Source organism: Eulemur rufifrons, chromosome 15, assembly GCF_041146395.1.
Source record: "Eulemur rufifrons isolate Redbay chromosome 15, OSU_ERuf_1, whole genome shotgun sequence".
Taxonomy (NCBI): domain Eukaryota; kingdom Metazoa; phylum Chordata; class Mammalia; order Primates; family Lemuridae; genus Eulemur; species Eulemur rufifrons.
In genome coordinates, this window is record NC_090997.1 from 21,656,963 (window position 1) to 21,673,021 (window position 16,059).

Sequence of the window (16,059 nt, forward strand, 5' to 3'; positions counted from 1 at the left end):
CAATCCCAAAACTCATTCTAACCCAGTACCTGGTTTCAATTCTTCCAGTTGTGTTTCCCTGCACAGCTCAGGCAGCAAACTGAAGAGCTCTGTGCTACCATTGATAAGGTCTTACAGGATTCCTTGTCTATGGTAATGCCTTAGACTAGAATGTGCAATTCAAATATTTGCTTTGCTTCTCTTCATTTTCCTCTACTTTAGTATGATACCTTACAGGCTTGTCCTTTTCTTTTTCTTTCCTTCTTTCTTTCTTTTTTTTCAGTATTCCTCTGATTCTCCTTCAAGGTCCCCACAGACATTGTTGGGTTCTGACACAATCAAAGTATGTATATATTTTAATCTAATTTACTGAATCATAAGATATACTAGATCAATGATTTTCAAATTGCAAATCAAAGCTCACTAGTGAATTGGGAAATTAATTTAGTGAATATCAATAATTTTCTTAGCAATCATAATTTTTTTTTATTTTAATAGATTTAGCAGGTACAAGTGGTTTCTTTATTACATGGATGAATTGTATAGTAATGAAGTCAGGTCTTTTAGTGTACCGGTTACCCAAATAGAATATATTGTACTCAATAGGCAGTTTTTGATCCCTCCCTACTTGCCCCTTTCCCCTGGTTTGAGTCTCCAAATTCCATTATACCACTCTGTATGACCATGTATACCCATCATTTAGCTCCCGCTTATAAGTGAGTACATGTGGTAATTGTTTTTCTGTTCCTGAGATATTTCAGTTAGGATAATGGCATCCAGTTCCATCCAAGTTGCTGTGAAAGACATTGTTTCATTCTTTGTTATGGCCGAGTAGTATTCTATGGTGTGTGTGTGTGGACACACACATATATATACCAGATTTTTTTAATTCACTCAGCAGTTTATGGGCACTTAGGATGATTCCATATCTTTGTAATTGTGAATTGTGCTGCAATAAACATATGAGTGCCATTACAATTTTTTAAATAGTAAAGTATTAGACTTTATTCTTTTTTTAAATTTTTTTTATTTCAGCATATTACAGGGGTACAAATGTTTAGGTTACATATATTGCCTTTGCCCCACCTGAGTAAGAGCTTCAAGCATGTCCATTGCCCAGACGGTGCACACTGCACCCATTCGGTGTGTATATACCTGTCCCCTCCTGCCCCCTCCCATCTGCCTGACACCCGATGAATATTATTACTATATGTGCACTTAAGTGTTGATCAGTTAATACCAATTTGACGGTGAGTTCATGTGGTGCTTGTTTTTCCATTCTTGTGATATTTCATTTAGTAGAATGGGCTCCAGCTCTATCCAGGATAATACAAGAGGTGCTAGATCACCATTGTTTTTTTGTGGCTGAGTAGAACTCCATGATATACATATACCACATTTTATTAATCCACTCATGTGTTGATGAGCACTTGGGTTGTTTCCACATCTTTGCAATTGTGAATTGTGCTGCTATAAACATTCAAGTGCAGATGTCTTTTTTATAGAATGTCTTTTGTTCTTTTGTGTAGATGCCCAGTAATGGGATTGCTGGATCAAATGGTAGTTCTACTTGTATCTCTTTGAGGTATCTCCATATTGCTTTCCACAGAGGTTGTACTAGTTTGCAGTTCTGCCAGCAGTGTATGAGTGTTCCTATCTCTCCACATCCATGACAACATTTATTGTTTTGGGACTTTTTGATAAAGGCCATTCTTACTGGAGATAACTGATATTTGATTGTGGTTTTGATTTTCATTTCCCTGATGATTAGAGATGTTGAGTATTTTTTCATATGTTTGTTGGCCATTTGTCTTTTTTTTTTTATCTTTTATACCTTCTTGTCTAATTTTATTCAAAACAACTTATTTCTGGATATCACTTTTATATTCAGTCAGATTCTGTTTATCGTGAATCTTAAGCCATTTATAATTTTTGTAATTCTTGTTATATTACAACTAAGTTTGCTATTTTATTTCATGCTTTCTATTTAAACTGTGTTGTTTTCTTTTTGTCTTTCCTGCTTCCCTTTGGATATTTTGACATTTACTGGTTTAAAAATTTTAAAAATTTTATTTTATATTTTGTTGCTTTTGATAGCTATACATGCATTATTAAAGACAATGATTATATTTATTTTTCTATCAATTTTAAAACTTACAAATGCCTTTTTTAAAAATTTTATAAGTACTATAACACTTTTCACTTTCTAGCTGTTTTTAATCAGCTATACAAACACCACACAGAAGCACACACACATATAATTTATTAGTATTTTTTGAATTTTTGTCTGAATTTATATGTTTTTACTTTTTCTTGATCTTTAGAGATTTATTCTTTACTTAGATCCTTATTTCATGCACATTGACAGCTTTCTCCTAGATTTTTTATTTTTCTATTCAGAATCTTACTGAAAATTGTATTCAACAAGGTCTTTTTATGCAGATTTTGTAGTCTATGTCCACATTAATATCTTTATTTTGTCCTTTGATTTAAATTATAGTTCTGTTGGACATAAAATTATAGGTCTTTTCTCTTCAACATTTTCCCCCCAGGTTCTTTTTCTTCAGCAGCATACTTACGAAGTGCTTTGTCCACATGGTATTTGTTTCTCTGCTGTAGACTGATCATTTGCAGAGTAGCTCTGCAAGCATTTGAAATTTTACCTTTATATATGATCTTACTGATTTTCCTTATAATGTGTCTAGGTGTGCATGTTTTTTTCTTCGGTATCTTGATTGGTACTCCGATTTTTCATCTGAAGTCTTCCATCTTTTCTTCTCCTTATATTCTGGATAATTTTTAGGCATTATTTTTTCAAGTATTTCTTTTCCCCTGGGACTCTTATAATTCTGATTTTGTCACTTTTGATTCCATATTCCATGTCTCTTATTCTTCATAGTTTTCTTCCATTAATTACTTTCTAATTTCTTTAAGAGTATTCCTTGATCTGATATTCCAGTTCAAGAATTTGTTCAGTGTCTATTCTGTTCTTCAATTCCTATATTATGTTCTTTGTTGTAGCATACATGGTTTTTTCTTTTAAAGTTAGGTTTCTTGAGGTATAATTCAATCACTGTAAAATTCAACCTTTTAGGGTACAGTTCTATGAAGTTACAAAGAATCTGATTGTGTAACCACCATCACATTCAAGATACAAAATATTTCCTTCAACTGAAGAAGTTCCCTTGTGCTCCTTCTTGGTATATCCTTCCCTGAACCCAAGTACTGGGAAACCACTGGTCTTTTAATCTGTCCCTATACTTTTGACTTTTCAAGAATATCATATAGTACGTTGTCTTTTGACTCTCTGTTTAGTGGAAGGCATTCAAGATTTATCCATATCATTGCATGGATCAGTAGTTCATTTCTTTTTATTACTGAGTGGTATTCCATTGTATGGATATCTTTTATTTATCTATTCACCAGCTGATGGATGATTGGATCATTTCTAATTTGGAGCTATTACTAATAGTGCTGTTAAAAACATTTGTAAACAAGACTTTGTATGGACATATACTTTCATCTATCCTGGGTAAATACCTAGGTGTGGAATGGCTGAACCATTCTTTTCTTTTACAGCATTTACATTTTTCAAATGTTTTATTATTTTTCCATGGAAACTCATATTTCCTTGTGTATATCAGCTAACTTAGCTGTATGTATGCCTGGTGCCTGGGATGACAGACACTAAAGCCCAGGTCCTAGGATTTGCCATTTCTGCTGAGGTTTATTTATTTTTTGAAAGTAGGAGGAGCAAGTACCTCAGAATGGAGCAGAACCAAAGTATCAACCAGTTCCCACTTGCTACCTTTTCCTCACCCTGGTGACCCCGACCCTCTCTTCTGCCTACCTGCACCTCTGCTTATGGTATACATCTCTTCCAATAGTTGTCCCAGTTGTTATCACTGAGGAAGGGATCAGGGGACTCAGCAGAAGCTGACAGTTGTCAAAGCCTGAAGTTAACCATTCTCTTCTCCCCCACTAGGCTGAAGGACCACCTTGACAATATCTTCATAGTTACTTCTTTTTGCTATCCTTAAATTTCACTCCCTTACTTCATCCCATTGCTCTCCTTATCTCTGATGTTGAAAAATGCCATGGCATGAGAAAGCAGGGGAAAAAAAAACTATTTGAAATGTTAGGATGTGAATGGGAGAAGGAAATTAGGCCAGTAATGGGGTAAAGGAAGAATTTTTTGTTTGTTTTTTGAAGCTGGGAGTGACAAGATAAAGTTTGTACACTGGTGGGATTGGTCTCAGTAGAGAGAGAGGTACTGATTCTACAGAAGAAAGGGAAATACCGAAGGATAAAATTCCTTCAGAACTGCATAGAACCTGGAGCCTAATTCAAATAGGTATCTAATATCGTCTGAATGTTTGTGTCCCTCCAGAATTCATATCTTGTAATAATCACCAATGTGAAAGTATTAGAAGGTGGGGCCGTTGAGAGACAATTGGGTCAGGAAGATGGAGTCCTCATGAATGGGATTAGTGCCCTGAGAAAAGAGTCCCAAGAGAGGGGGACTTTTGGCTCTTCCACCTTGTGAGAATACAGCAAGAAGAAACCATCTGTGAACCAGAAAATGTGTCCTCACCAGACACTGAAACTGCCAGTACCTTGATCTTGGACTTCTCAGCCTCCAGACTGCAAAATAAATTTATGTTGTTTATAAGCTACCCAGTCTATCGTATTTTGTTATCATAGCCCAAATGGACTCAGACCCTTTGATAAGAAGTTGGAAATGTCTATCTTTCATTGTAACAGGACAGAAAATAAAGGACATGACAGGTATAGATATAAGAATGTTTGTAGGCTGGCAGTGGGAAAATGAAGAATTTTATAATTAATATCTCTAGTTAATTATTTCATAGCTAATGCTTTTCAAGGAAGTAAGTTCTAACATCAGTAACTTAGATTAAGGGGAGAAGGTGTGTTGCTCTGCATACTTGCCAATAAATAAATAAATAAATTTAAAAAGAGGAGGTGTGATGGGAAAGAATTTGAAAAGGAAAGAGTTGAAAAAAGTTATATATTCCTTTTTCAATTCTTCTTCTCTAGTTTCCTCTTAAGTCCTTTATTTTAACACTGCCCAAACCATATTTTCCAAAGTCCTTGAGGTCCTACCCATTCTAAATGCTCACTCCTGATCTGAGATGACATAGCAACAGTCCTCTTAAATGCTTTCTTTTCACACTGCCCAAATCATTTTTTTCCAGGGTTCCTAAAGTCCTACCCATTGCTATCAGTGCAGTCGTGATCTGAGATGACTTAGTAACAGAATTTGAGACAGGTGATCACTCTCTTCTCTTTGGTATACTTTCCTCTAGTGCCTCTTAGTACATCATTTTCTGTAAGTTTTTCTCATGCCTCACTTTTCATTATTGTTTTTTACCCTCCTTTGCTGGCTCATGTTCTTCTTCCCAAACTACTAATGTTATAATGCTCTAGCGATCAGTTCTTGGACTTCTCATTTCTCTCTCTGTTCATTCCATTGGAGTTCTTGCCCAGTTGCAAGTTTTGAAAATGAAGTACCTATATGCTGACAACTCTCAAATTTATCTCTAGTCCAGGATTCTCTCCCAAACTCCAGATTTCCAACTACCTACTCTTAATTTCCATTTAGATTTCTAACAAATGTCTCAAACTCAATATGTGTAAAAATAAAGTCTAGATTTCCTCCCACAAAAACGATTCCATATGCTGCTGTCCCATCTCCATTGATAGAATTTCAATCTTTCATTGGCTCAAGACCAGAAACTTTGGCATCAAATCATACTGTTCTCTTTATCTCCTATTCCACATCTCTTTTGTTGGAGATCCTGCTGCTACAGCTTCAAAATATGTGGAATATGATTATTTCATGCCTTTTGCACTGCCCAGCCATCATCACGCTTTACTAAATAGTACAATAGTTTTGGCCCTATCCACTTGCCTCACTGTAATCCATTCCTAACACATCAAACAGAGAGATCCTTTTAAAGCATAAGACCCCAACAATTCTATGATCTGCTCTCCTCTGACCCTCTCCTTTACCCACCCAAGGCCTGTAGCCTCCTTGCTGTGCCTTGCATATGCCAGGCATGTTTCTGTCTTAGCACTTTTATTTAATAGTTCATTTTCAAATGAGTTATATCACATTTTACAGTTTCTCATTTTCTGTAAAAATTGGCAAGTTTAACATTTACCTCTAAAATCATGATTAAGTATGGTTGTTTTCAGTCTGGTTCTGAAAAAAAAAAATTCTGGATTCTCTATGGGTCTTTTTTGGTTGTTTATTATTTCTGCTCATTCTCTCTTACAGTATCTTGCCTCTTTGTGTATCTGAATCTGATTGTGTGCTGGATATTCTATTTGGAAATTTGTTTGTAGAAATTATTTGAGACCTCAGATAATATTATCTTCCTATAGAAAGTCTTTTCTTTGGTTCTGCCAAACACTCGGAGAACTAGCAAAAAAGGATTACCTTTTAATTCAAAGTTTTGATTTTTTTTTTTCTAGCCAATCATTTTCAGATGACTTGGGACCAGGCTGAAGATCATGTGAGATCTTCTGGATCACTCCTACTCCTGGGGCTCAATCCATTTTTGGCAAATCCTGGTCTCTGACCTTTATCTCCCTATACCTCTGAAATATCAGAAGTTTGGGTCAGTTTCTCAAGCAACTCATTATTATTTGCAAACATCCCCAGGGCAGAAGCTGGACTTTCAGATTCCCATCCTCTCCTGATCTTGCCCACTAATTAATCACTATTCTTTTAGCTTATTGTTATCTTTGATAAGATTTTTTAAAATATTTTGTTTAACCTATTTATTGTCCCTTATAGAATTGCTTCTAGTTCTCTGTCATTCTCAGAAGATAAAACCCACCTCTGGAGCTTTTCACTTGTTCCCTCTTCTTAGAATGCTCTTTGTCTAGAATCCACAAAGCCAAGTCACTCACCTCCTTCAAGTCTGTGCTCAAATGTAACCTTCACTACATTGATCATCCTATTTGAAATTGCAAGTCCCCAGCACTTTTGACCTCTTTAACACCTGGGTGGTCCAGAAAAACACAAGGTGTTTGGCAGAAGCAAAGAAAATTTCCTCTGGGAGAATATATTACCCTAGGCTGTAACTTTTTTCTGCTCTTTTTCATTGCATTTATCACATTCTAACATATGATATAATTTACTTATTTATTATCTTATTGCCTATTTTCTCTCTTTCTAGAATGTAAGCTCCCCAAGGGCAGGACATCTTCATCTGTTTTGTTCACTGATAATTTTCAACGATGTAGAACAGTGTCTGACACACAGTGGATACACAACAAATATTTGTTGAATGTATCAAATAGCCATTTCATCTTAGAAAATGGGCCCACAAGAGAAAAATCAAGGGCTCATCAGGAATGCACATTTGAAGTTGATAATCATTAATTTAAAATAAAATCAATTAGCTTGGTTAAGTTTCCCCGGCAACGTTTTGCTTCTCAGCTATGTACGAAGCAAAATGGATAATAACTCCCATCTAGAATTTTTTTTCCCTTTATTGTAAGTGAATTACAAGAAGAGTGGGAGGTAAGAAAAATGAAAATATTAAAATGATTGAGAATATGAAATATATGTATGCTAAGAGGTAGGTAATAAAGCCAGAACGAAGGGGGTTAGGGTCAGTGCTTTGAAAGTCCCATTGAATCGGATGTTGCATTGGTGGTTACTGGAGAAATGAAATGGTGGATAGCAGGAAAATTTCCAAGAGTGGGACATTTGAAATTAAAATATCAGAGTTTTTCCATTTTATTGGTATAGGTAAAGTCCAGGAATGGTCCTAGGAGTGAGTTATTGAAATGGAGTCGATGAGAATATCTTTGGAATTGAGCAGTTCAAAGAATTGAGAGGATAGATAGAAATTTCTATATGAATTTTGAAATAGCCAAAAATTATGGAAGTCGTGTGATGAAGGAACTATTATGATACATGAATTAACGTCATCAGTAATTATATAAGAGAAAATTACCAGAAAGCTGATAGATAAAAACAATAAAAAGAATAATAAAGTGATACAATTTAATAAAATAATTTTCAAAAAAGATTTTGTATAGAAAAGAGAAAGTAATGTTTAGAAAAAGCTGAACATATCCCAGAAGTTGAATCTTTTATTACTTACTTGATTATTTCAGAAGTATAATTATTTTTATTTTCATACAGACTCCTTCAACTCTTCCAAGAGCAGCTGGTCGAGAAACCAAATATGTAAGTACCTTTATAATTATACATACTGCTTTTTTAATGGGTGCCTGTATATGATTTGGAAGGAATACAATTATATAGTCATTTAAATTGAATTAATTGACTTTTTTCATAAGTGGAAAAAGGTAGGATGGTATGATTGGTCCAGATATGGAAAAACCAGGTTATATCAGGGATGAAACATCATGTAAGCTTATCAAATAAATTCCTTCTTAAGTGAGGTCTAGTTTGATTAGTTTAGCTAAATAAAAGAGAACTGCAATACCTGTTTTCTGTCTTTCTAATTATGAAAGCTTAGATGCCATTTTCATTTTTGCAGTGCTTTATTGTGTTTATAAAATAGTCAACTCATATACTTGAAAAATTAAAATTTGTCAAATTTTAATGTGTTTGCTAGCTTAATTGATCATTTTGTTGCTTTCTTACACTTAAATTATCATCAACTAAACAAATTTCCAGTTATGAACAAAAATAGATTAATAATGGATGTGTAGATATGAACTCACACTTAGTTCAAATAATTATGGGGAGCTGGCTCTGAGTTGGTCACACACACACACAGCCTCACCCCATTCTTGCTGTTCACTGACTTAACATCACGTAGTTAACTTCTGCTTCTGACCAAACATATTCTAGTAGAAGACTGTCTCCTAAGCAAGTGTTCAGTTTTAAGTATAAAACAAACCGGTAAACTATTTCTTTCAATTGCACATTATACTTTTAATATGTAATTTTTATCATCATCATTATCAAGAGTAAGTAGTTATTAAATGTGTATTTTGTGCCATGTCATCATTGCAATTTATGTATTTCTGCCTTTGAATCTTCCTAAGTGAAGTAATAAACTGGGTGAAATTACTAAATTGTATCACATTCAGAAAATTATGTTTAAAGGATATGAGTAGGAACACTGCTTACCGCATTTTCTAGAAGTTTTCACTGTTACTTTTCATCATTATCGGAAGGCATTTGGAGTAATACTTAAAAAGAGTGGAGGCATTTAGTGGACTAGACCCAAGTTTAAATCACAGTATTGATTCTAGATAACGGTCTGATCCTGGGAAAATCACTTCTCATTTTACCTTTCTGTGCCTTTTTTTCATCTATAAAATGGGGATAATAGTAATTTTCTTATTTGATTGATGTAAGGTTTACATTAGTGAGTGCATGAAAAGCCCTTAAAGCTGTCCTACACATAGGAATTGCTCAATAACTAACTGTTATTCCCTTCCTTTCCTCTTTTTTCCTTCACTTTTGCCTTTATTCATACCTCCTTTCTTCTCTTCCTTCCACCTATCTTTGGATGACTAGAAGCACCATGATTTAATCCAGTTCCTTGATTCTTTAGTGGGTACAAGAAAGTTCCCTAGAAATTTTTCTATACTGTTTGTAACTAATACATTCTACAAGAGCCAGACACAAGAAAAAGTAGCTAGAATTTTTTGTTCTCTCACCTTCTTTTCTCATCTGCCCCTGCTTTTCAGCAAAATGCCTCTGATTAGACTAGTTTTCAATAGGTTTAGAAAGCTGATGTCTCCACTTCCCACCCCCACCCCCACGGGTGTTTAATTTCATAGCAATTGAAATAATTCTGGAGCAGCTGCTTCAATCTCTGTAGTAAGAGATGAATTCAAATTATTCTTTATTTTAAATCAATTATCAGACTTCATTAAAATAGGTTAACTTTCAGATTCATAAATTCGTGAGAGCATTTGAGTCATTCAAAGTTAACACTGAATCATCAAACAGATTTAGTATAGACTAGAAAAATATAAACTCTGATTCAGACATGTTTCTTGACCTGATTAAATTTTGTTTCTTGAGTGAGAAACTTAGTTTTTACTTTCTCTTACAACATGACATTTGAATTGCTGTGGCGCTTTGAATATGTTCACGTCTTTTGGAAGATCATAAGGGATCATTTTAAGATGGAAGGTAAAAACCAATTTTTTGGTGCTAACCCATAGATAGGTTGCATTTTTAAATACTCAGCTGCAGTTATTACACTTTACTAAGTGATGTCCAATACATTTATTTAGAGAAGAAAAAATGAAATTTTAGAGCATAAGTATACTTTAGCTATAAGCCTTGATCTTATGTGAGCCATCTGTCTTAAATGCAGCATGTTCTGATTTTTAAAAAAGAATGGAATTATAATATTTTCTTTTAGAAATTCCAATATGCATGTTGACTGAGCTATGGGATGCCTTACCTTAAGTATGAGTTTAATAGCTTTCCCTTAATGAATTTATTTCTCACTATATTTTTCTCCCTTCTGTCATGGAAAATCAAAAGCAACTGAGAAGTCTACGGACTTTAACATTTCAATATTTCACCATCTCTCTTCAAAACTTCAGAGAAAGTGGGCATTTTCAGAGTATATACCTGCTGGGGGTTGGTATGTCATTGACTTTGTAGAGATTCTTAGATTAAATTCAAAAGCAGGGATCACACAGCTTACTGACTCCCACACCACAGAGGAGGCTGAACAAAAGGAAGATGTAAATTAGAACCAAGAAAAAAAGTTTTGTTACACTTGAGGATATCCTGAATAATTAATACTGACCACCTAAAATCCCTATTTCTGGGGGCTCTTTAAAAGTGTCGTATATAATCTATGGATCATGAATGATTAGTAGAAAAAATAGTCACTGTTTTCTAGCTGTCTTATTCAATTTTCCACTTCTGTTCATGGATCCAACAAATACTTATTAAATGTCTGCCATGTACTAGTCACTGAGGAGTCACTGGGGTGGGAAGAGTGAGCACAATGACAAGGTCCCAATTTCTGAAGTTTATATTCCAATAAAAGTGACAGACAGTAAACAATTAAAAGAGTAAATGAACGAGATACTTTCTTGCAGAAATAGAGGAGAGCTGCTGGCCAAAGAACCCACTGATGTTAAAACCAACTTACAGAGCTGTTAGTATTCAATGGATTAGTATATTCATAGGATTTCCAATCTTCCTGGGATAATTATAACGATTTAATTAAATTATATGACTAATTTCTCTTTATGGGCCTTTGATGAAAGGTTGTCTTCTCTCAAAAAGAAAATCAATGCAAAATAACTTTTCTTTATTTGGTTATTTATTGCACATATTGTGATACTTCACACAGTCTGTTTTTTAGTATGACCCAGGTACAGTAAAAGCAACATTAATTTAGACTAATTCAAGTTTATTTTCAATTTATGGTGTGCTTGAATTGCAAGCTATTTTAAAGTAATTTAATTGATATTCTTGTAAATGCCATAGAATTGAAACTAACCTAACATGTTGAATAGGTAATAATCCTTAGGTTACTTGCAGGGTTGATTAATTTATCATCTATATTTCACTTTATTCTTTTTAGTAGATGCTAATTCAATAATAATAATAATTAATGTTTTGAGCTCTTACTTTGCAAATAAATCTTAACTAACTCATTTAAACAATACACCAACCCTATGAGGTGGGCATTATTATTACACAATTTCCATCTTATAGAGGGGGAAATCAAGTCTCAGAACTTGTTTTCACAGAGTAGGCAAAATCCAACCCAGGTTTACTTCATGTCAAAGCCTCTGCCATTGATACTTGTGTGTACTTAAAGAAGCTGGAAATAGTTTGTGTTCTTTAAATATTTTACCACTAGTATTTATACTCTAGGTCTAAACTTTGAAAGGATAATTTCATATTTGGTTACATTTACATCTAAAATGATAATTTTTTACTATTTCCAAGGCTTTCAATCACTCACTTAAATGTAAATTAACTCATAATTTATCAGATAATATATGAAAGATGATTTCTCATGATACTTATTTTTAATAGAGTTTCCTTTCCCCTATGTAAAGAAATGAATTTTTTGTTAAAATTTCTATTTCATTCCAATTTCATTCTATCAACTTTGGAGGGGAATTTTTTTTTCTTTGTATTATACTTGCTTTTGTGAATATTTATTATTTTTCATTAACTGCTACTAGCATAAATTCATTTCACTTGTATGATTCAAAACCACAGTATGCTTATAAAGAATAATATCAGAAAATAGAGCAATTATTTGGGCCCATTATTAATGCATCAAAAACTTTTAGTTGAAATCACAATTTATTGATAACAACTTATTTCATAAATTCTCTACATGTCATGAATTACTTTTAAGTGTGGGGGAAATAACTGAGACAGGCTTATTAAATATTAGATAGCATCCAGCTAAGATCTCATTTTAATGAGCTTGGGAGACAGAAAAATGTCATTACAATGGAAGTATATTGCTTTGAAAATATCACACTATTATTGAAAAATGTGTCAAATTTTATTAAGACTATATCCCACCTATATATAGATATTCAAATAAAGGTCATCTTCTCCAATTTAGCCAGCTCACATACTCCTCTTGTTGCTATGCTTGGCAATGTTGCTATGCTGGAGAGTTTCAGAGGTGATGTGCAAGAATGCAGTCATAGGTCTTAGGGTAAGAGGTGACTTAAATCTAACTCCAGGTCCAAATCTGCTTCTGTAGGATGAGGCCAGAGATTTGATGAATTATAGGAGCGGTTATGAACAATTTAAGCAAGAAATTCCACTCTATTGATCATTCTCATTTATTTCCTTTTTAATGGTTCATAAATATTTCTGAAGTGTATGTGTGTGTGAAAGGGTTGAGGATGGAATGGAAGATAATCACCTGGGTTCTGCTACATGAGGAGGGAGAGGAGATTGAATGAGACACCCTTCTGCCTTGTGTCCTTTTCACTTGTCTTTTAGACTTCATCAAGTGTGAAAGTGCCCTATTTCAGACAGACTTCCCCCTTGATCTGATCTATTATCTTTAAATTTGCACGTATAAGCCATGCTGTCACTTGTCACCTATTCCCACTTATTCTGTCTACTGATTATATGCATGACAATTTGGAATCATCATTTTCTGTCTTAAAGAGTCAAACTTTTAAAATATATCCAAATCTACTTTTTATATTTAGATATTATGGGGGTTATATGACTAGCTTAGAAAATGGTCTTTAGTGAGAAATTCATACAGGGCAAGATCTACAGATAGTTAGTGTGATGCAAGGAAGACATAATGTGTCATAATATATTTGGCCCTGGTGCATAACACTTATGCCATGGGATTCGTTCTTTTGAGTAGTGTCTTATGCATACATAACAAGAACATTCTCCAGGTAAGACAGTGTCTTATCATTGTGTAATTTTTTATGTCCTTAATGCCAAGTTTAACATTCAGTGATTATTAGGTGCCCAATTAATATTGTCTTTCTGCTTACCTGTGCACCAGTCTTGACTGGGAGAAATAACATAATTTAATTAGAACATTACCACTGATTAGAGTTCTTTGAGCTTTGAGTAAAAGAGACTCAGGAGAGTTGGAGTCAACAGAGAAAAAGGGGAAGAGAAACATCTTGATGATATCAAACCTGATGTTATATTCAGGTGGGAGGGATGTGATTGCTGAAAAGGAAAAAAGCATGCCAAAAGTAGAGTAACAGAGCACATAAGGAAGAAGCAACTGCTTAACATTTCTTATGTAACCCAACTTGATTTTTTGTGCCAGTCCCTGAAGAAGGTGTCTACTAGACTGATGCCAGCCAAAAGGACATGTGTTGTGAATGGGGAAAGCTGCAGATTGTAAGAAATGGCAACCCTAGACAATGACTAAAGAGCTTGGTTGTTCTTTGTGTGTCTCTGGCGTCAAGTCTTTGGGAGACAAAAATGGTTTCTCCAAAGCTGGCTTGGTACAAGTGGTTCCTTGTGTGGTAATTTGTTTTTCAATGGATTTCAAATCCTTACTTCTTTTTTAGTCTTTGACTCTTTTCATTCCTAGGTGCCCTAATTCTTTAATAGAGTTTTTTGAAACAAGAAATTTTGACTTTCATAATTTTTTGACTGCTCTATTAGTTTTTAAATTTTTTAACATGATGACACAATCGTAAAAATGCCATCTCTCTTTCTCTTTTCTTTTTTGTTCTTCTGTAATTAAAATGCTGCTAAAGGCTGTAGAATATAGATCACGAATTTTGTTTCACATGAGAGCCATTCTTACACTTATCTCAATATTGTTCTTCTCAGTTAGCATTAACATGGATAAATATGAATGACCAAAACTTTAATGTTGTTCAAATCCAGTTTCAAGTTTATTTTTAGGTACCTCACATTGCTTCTCTACCTTTATGTAAGTGACCGATTGGCAGTTGTTCAGATGTAGCAGCCTCCTTCCACTACCTGCACTTCCAATCTCAACCCTCCAAACATAATCTTTCCTTACTTTTTGGAAAAAAATTGCTATAATATTGATAACATAACTATTGCTACAACATTTAATAAACAGTATTAACCTATAGTAGGCATGCACAAGGAGACTTCTGAAAGAGTTGGACATGATTGAGTTCATTGATACAACTTGGTTATCTTAGTGATAATACATAGAAGTCATTATACTTCCTCTTTGGTGAGTGAGATCTGCATTTACTTTATACATATCCACTCTACCCTAAGATTTACATTTAATTTTGCCCTTTCTCTGAAAAGTTTTTCATAGCAGTGATATGGAGTCCATAATACTAGATGAAATAAAAATGTCTGGGGGTGTCTAAAGCATCTTATAGTTATGTCATGATTCCCAGTGAAAGAATTTTTGGAACTTATGGAGATTGGATGTTTAGATTTTTCCCAATTTAGTTATGTTGTTTGAGCATTTTACATTTTGTCCTATAATAATTTGTACTATTTAGTACAATATACTGACAAATGTTAGTACTATAGTCAAATTGTGTGCAAATACTTTATTGTTAATGTGTAACCTCTCCTTTCCTATATTTCCTATACATTTTTATATTGACATAAAAATTTAACCACATTTTGTTTTAGTCAAGATATTCACATTTAATTCAGTATGTTTCACAGAAGCTATTCATTTAGCTTAGGGTATCCATAGACATTGCTCTTATTATTACTATAAGAAAAAAGTTGTTAAAGGGAAAAAAAATCTAAGATTTTGGGAGAAATTATTATTACCCATATTGCATTATGAGATTAAGAATGAAATGTTAGCTGAACTGAAGAAACACCGTGGTGGACATTCTGAAGGGCAATTTTTATAAATCTCAGTGCACACTAACCTGACTCATAGCAATTAGAGTTGGGAACACTTAGCCAAGACACCCTGCTGCCATAAAGCACCAGGAATGGCAGCAAGCAGTGACAGTCTTTACAAAAAATAGCATGAGTCAAAAGGCAGAAAACAAACAATGTTGGACACAGTGTGCAAAGAACTTCAGGTGCCTTGTCATTATGTTTGGTGATTCATATTCCTACATACTTGGCAATACCATAAGAATCACTAAGCTTTCAGTTTTCAATTATTGTTCATCTCTCAGAGAGTGAAAATAATAATGATACATCTGCACTAATCTCTGAAATAATTGCAGTTTCACAAAAATAGAACTGTTTCAGAAACACAACTTCATCTTTTATTTGCCAAGTATATTTATAGGTATGCATCTGTCTGTCGACCCCTTCTTGCCAAGGTTGAATGCTGAACTAATGTGGAAGTTTAGCCTCCCATCTAAATGCATAAATATTTGATAAAACATAACTGCTAAAAAATATATAACTGAACCTAAAAGAAAGAGAAAGCTCTGGATGCCATAAATGAAATGGGAGCTCCAAGTGGGACTATTAAGAAGAAGCTAAAGCTCTGGTAGAACACAAGTACATCAGAACCTAGGTTCTAAGAGCCAGAAATTTAGCTTTTAATTTCTGTGATATAGCAAGTCTAAGACCTGTAAATGAATCCTTTGTGCACATTATGGAGCCTAGAAGGCCACATTGACCATGAAGCATGAAAGAGA

General features: G+C 34.0%; 1 protein-coding gene across 2 annotated transcripts in view; it reads left to right on the plus strand.

The window, feature by feature from the left end:
* MLIP (muscular LMNA interacting protein) overlaps positions 1–16,059 on the plus strand; it is a 243,025-nt gene that overhangs the window by 153,507 nt on the left and 73,459 nt on the right. For both annotated transcript variants that reach the window (XM_069487902.1, XM_069487901.1), the window contains 3 exons: positions 49–132; positions 263–322; positions 8,165–8,209. In XM_069487902.1, coding sequence (XP_069344003.1) covers positions 49–132; positions 263–322; positions 8,165–8,209 — 189 coding nt within the window. The remainder of the gene's footprint in view (positions 1–48; positions 133–262; positions 323–8,164; positions 8,210–16,059) is intronic.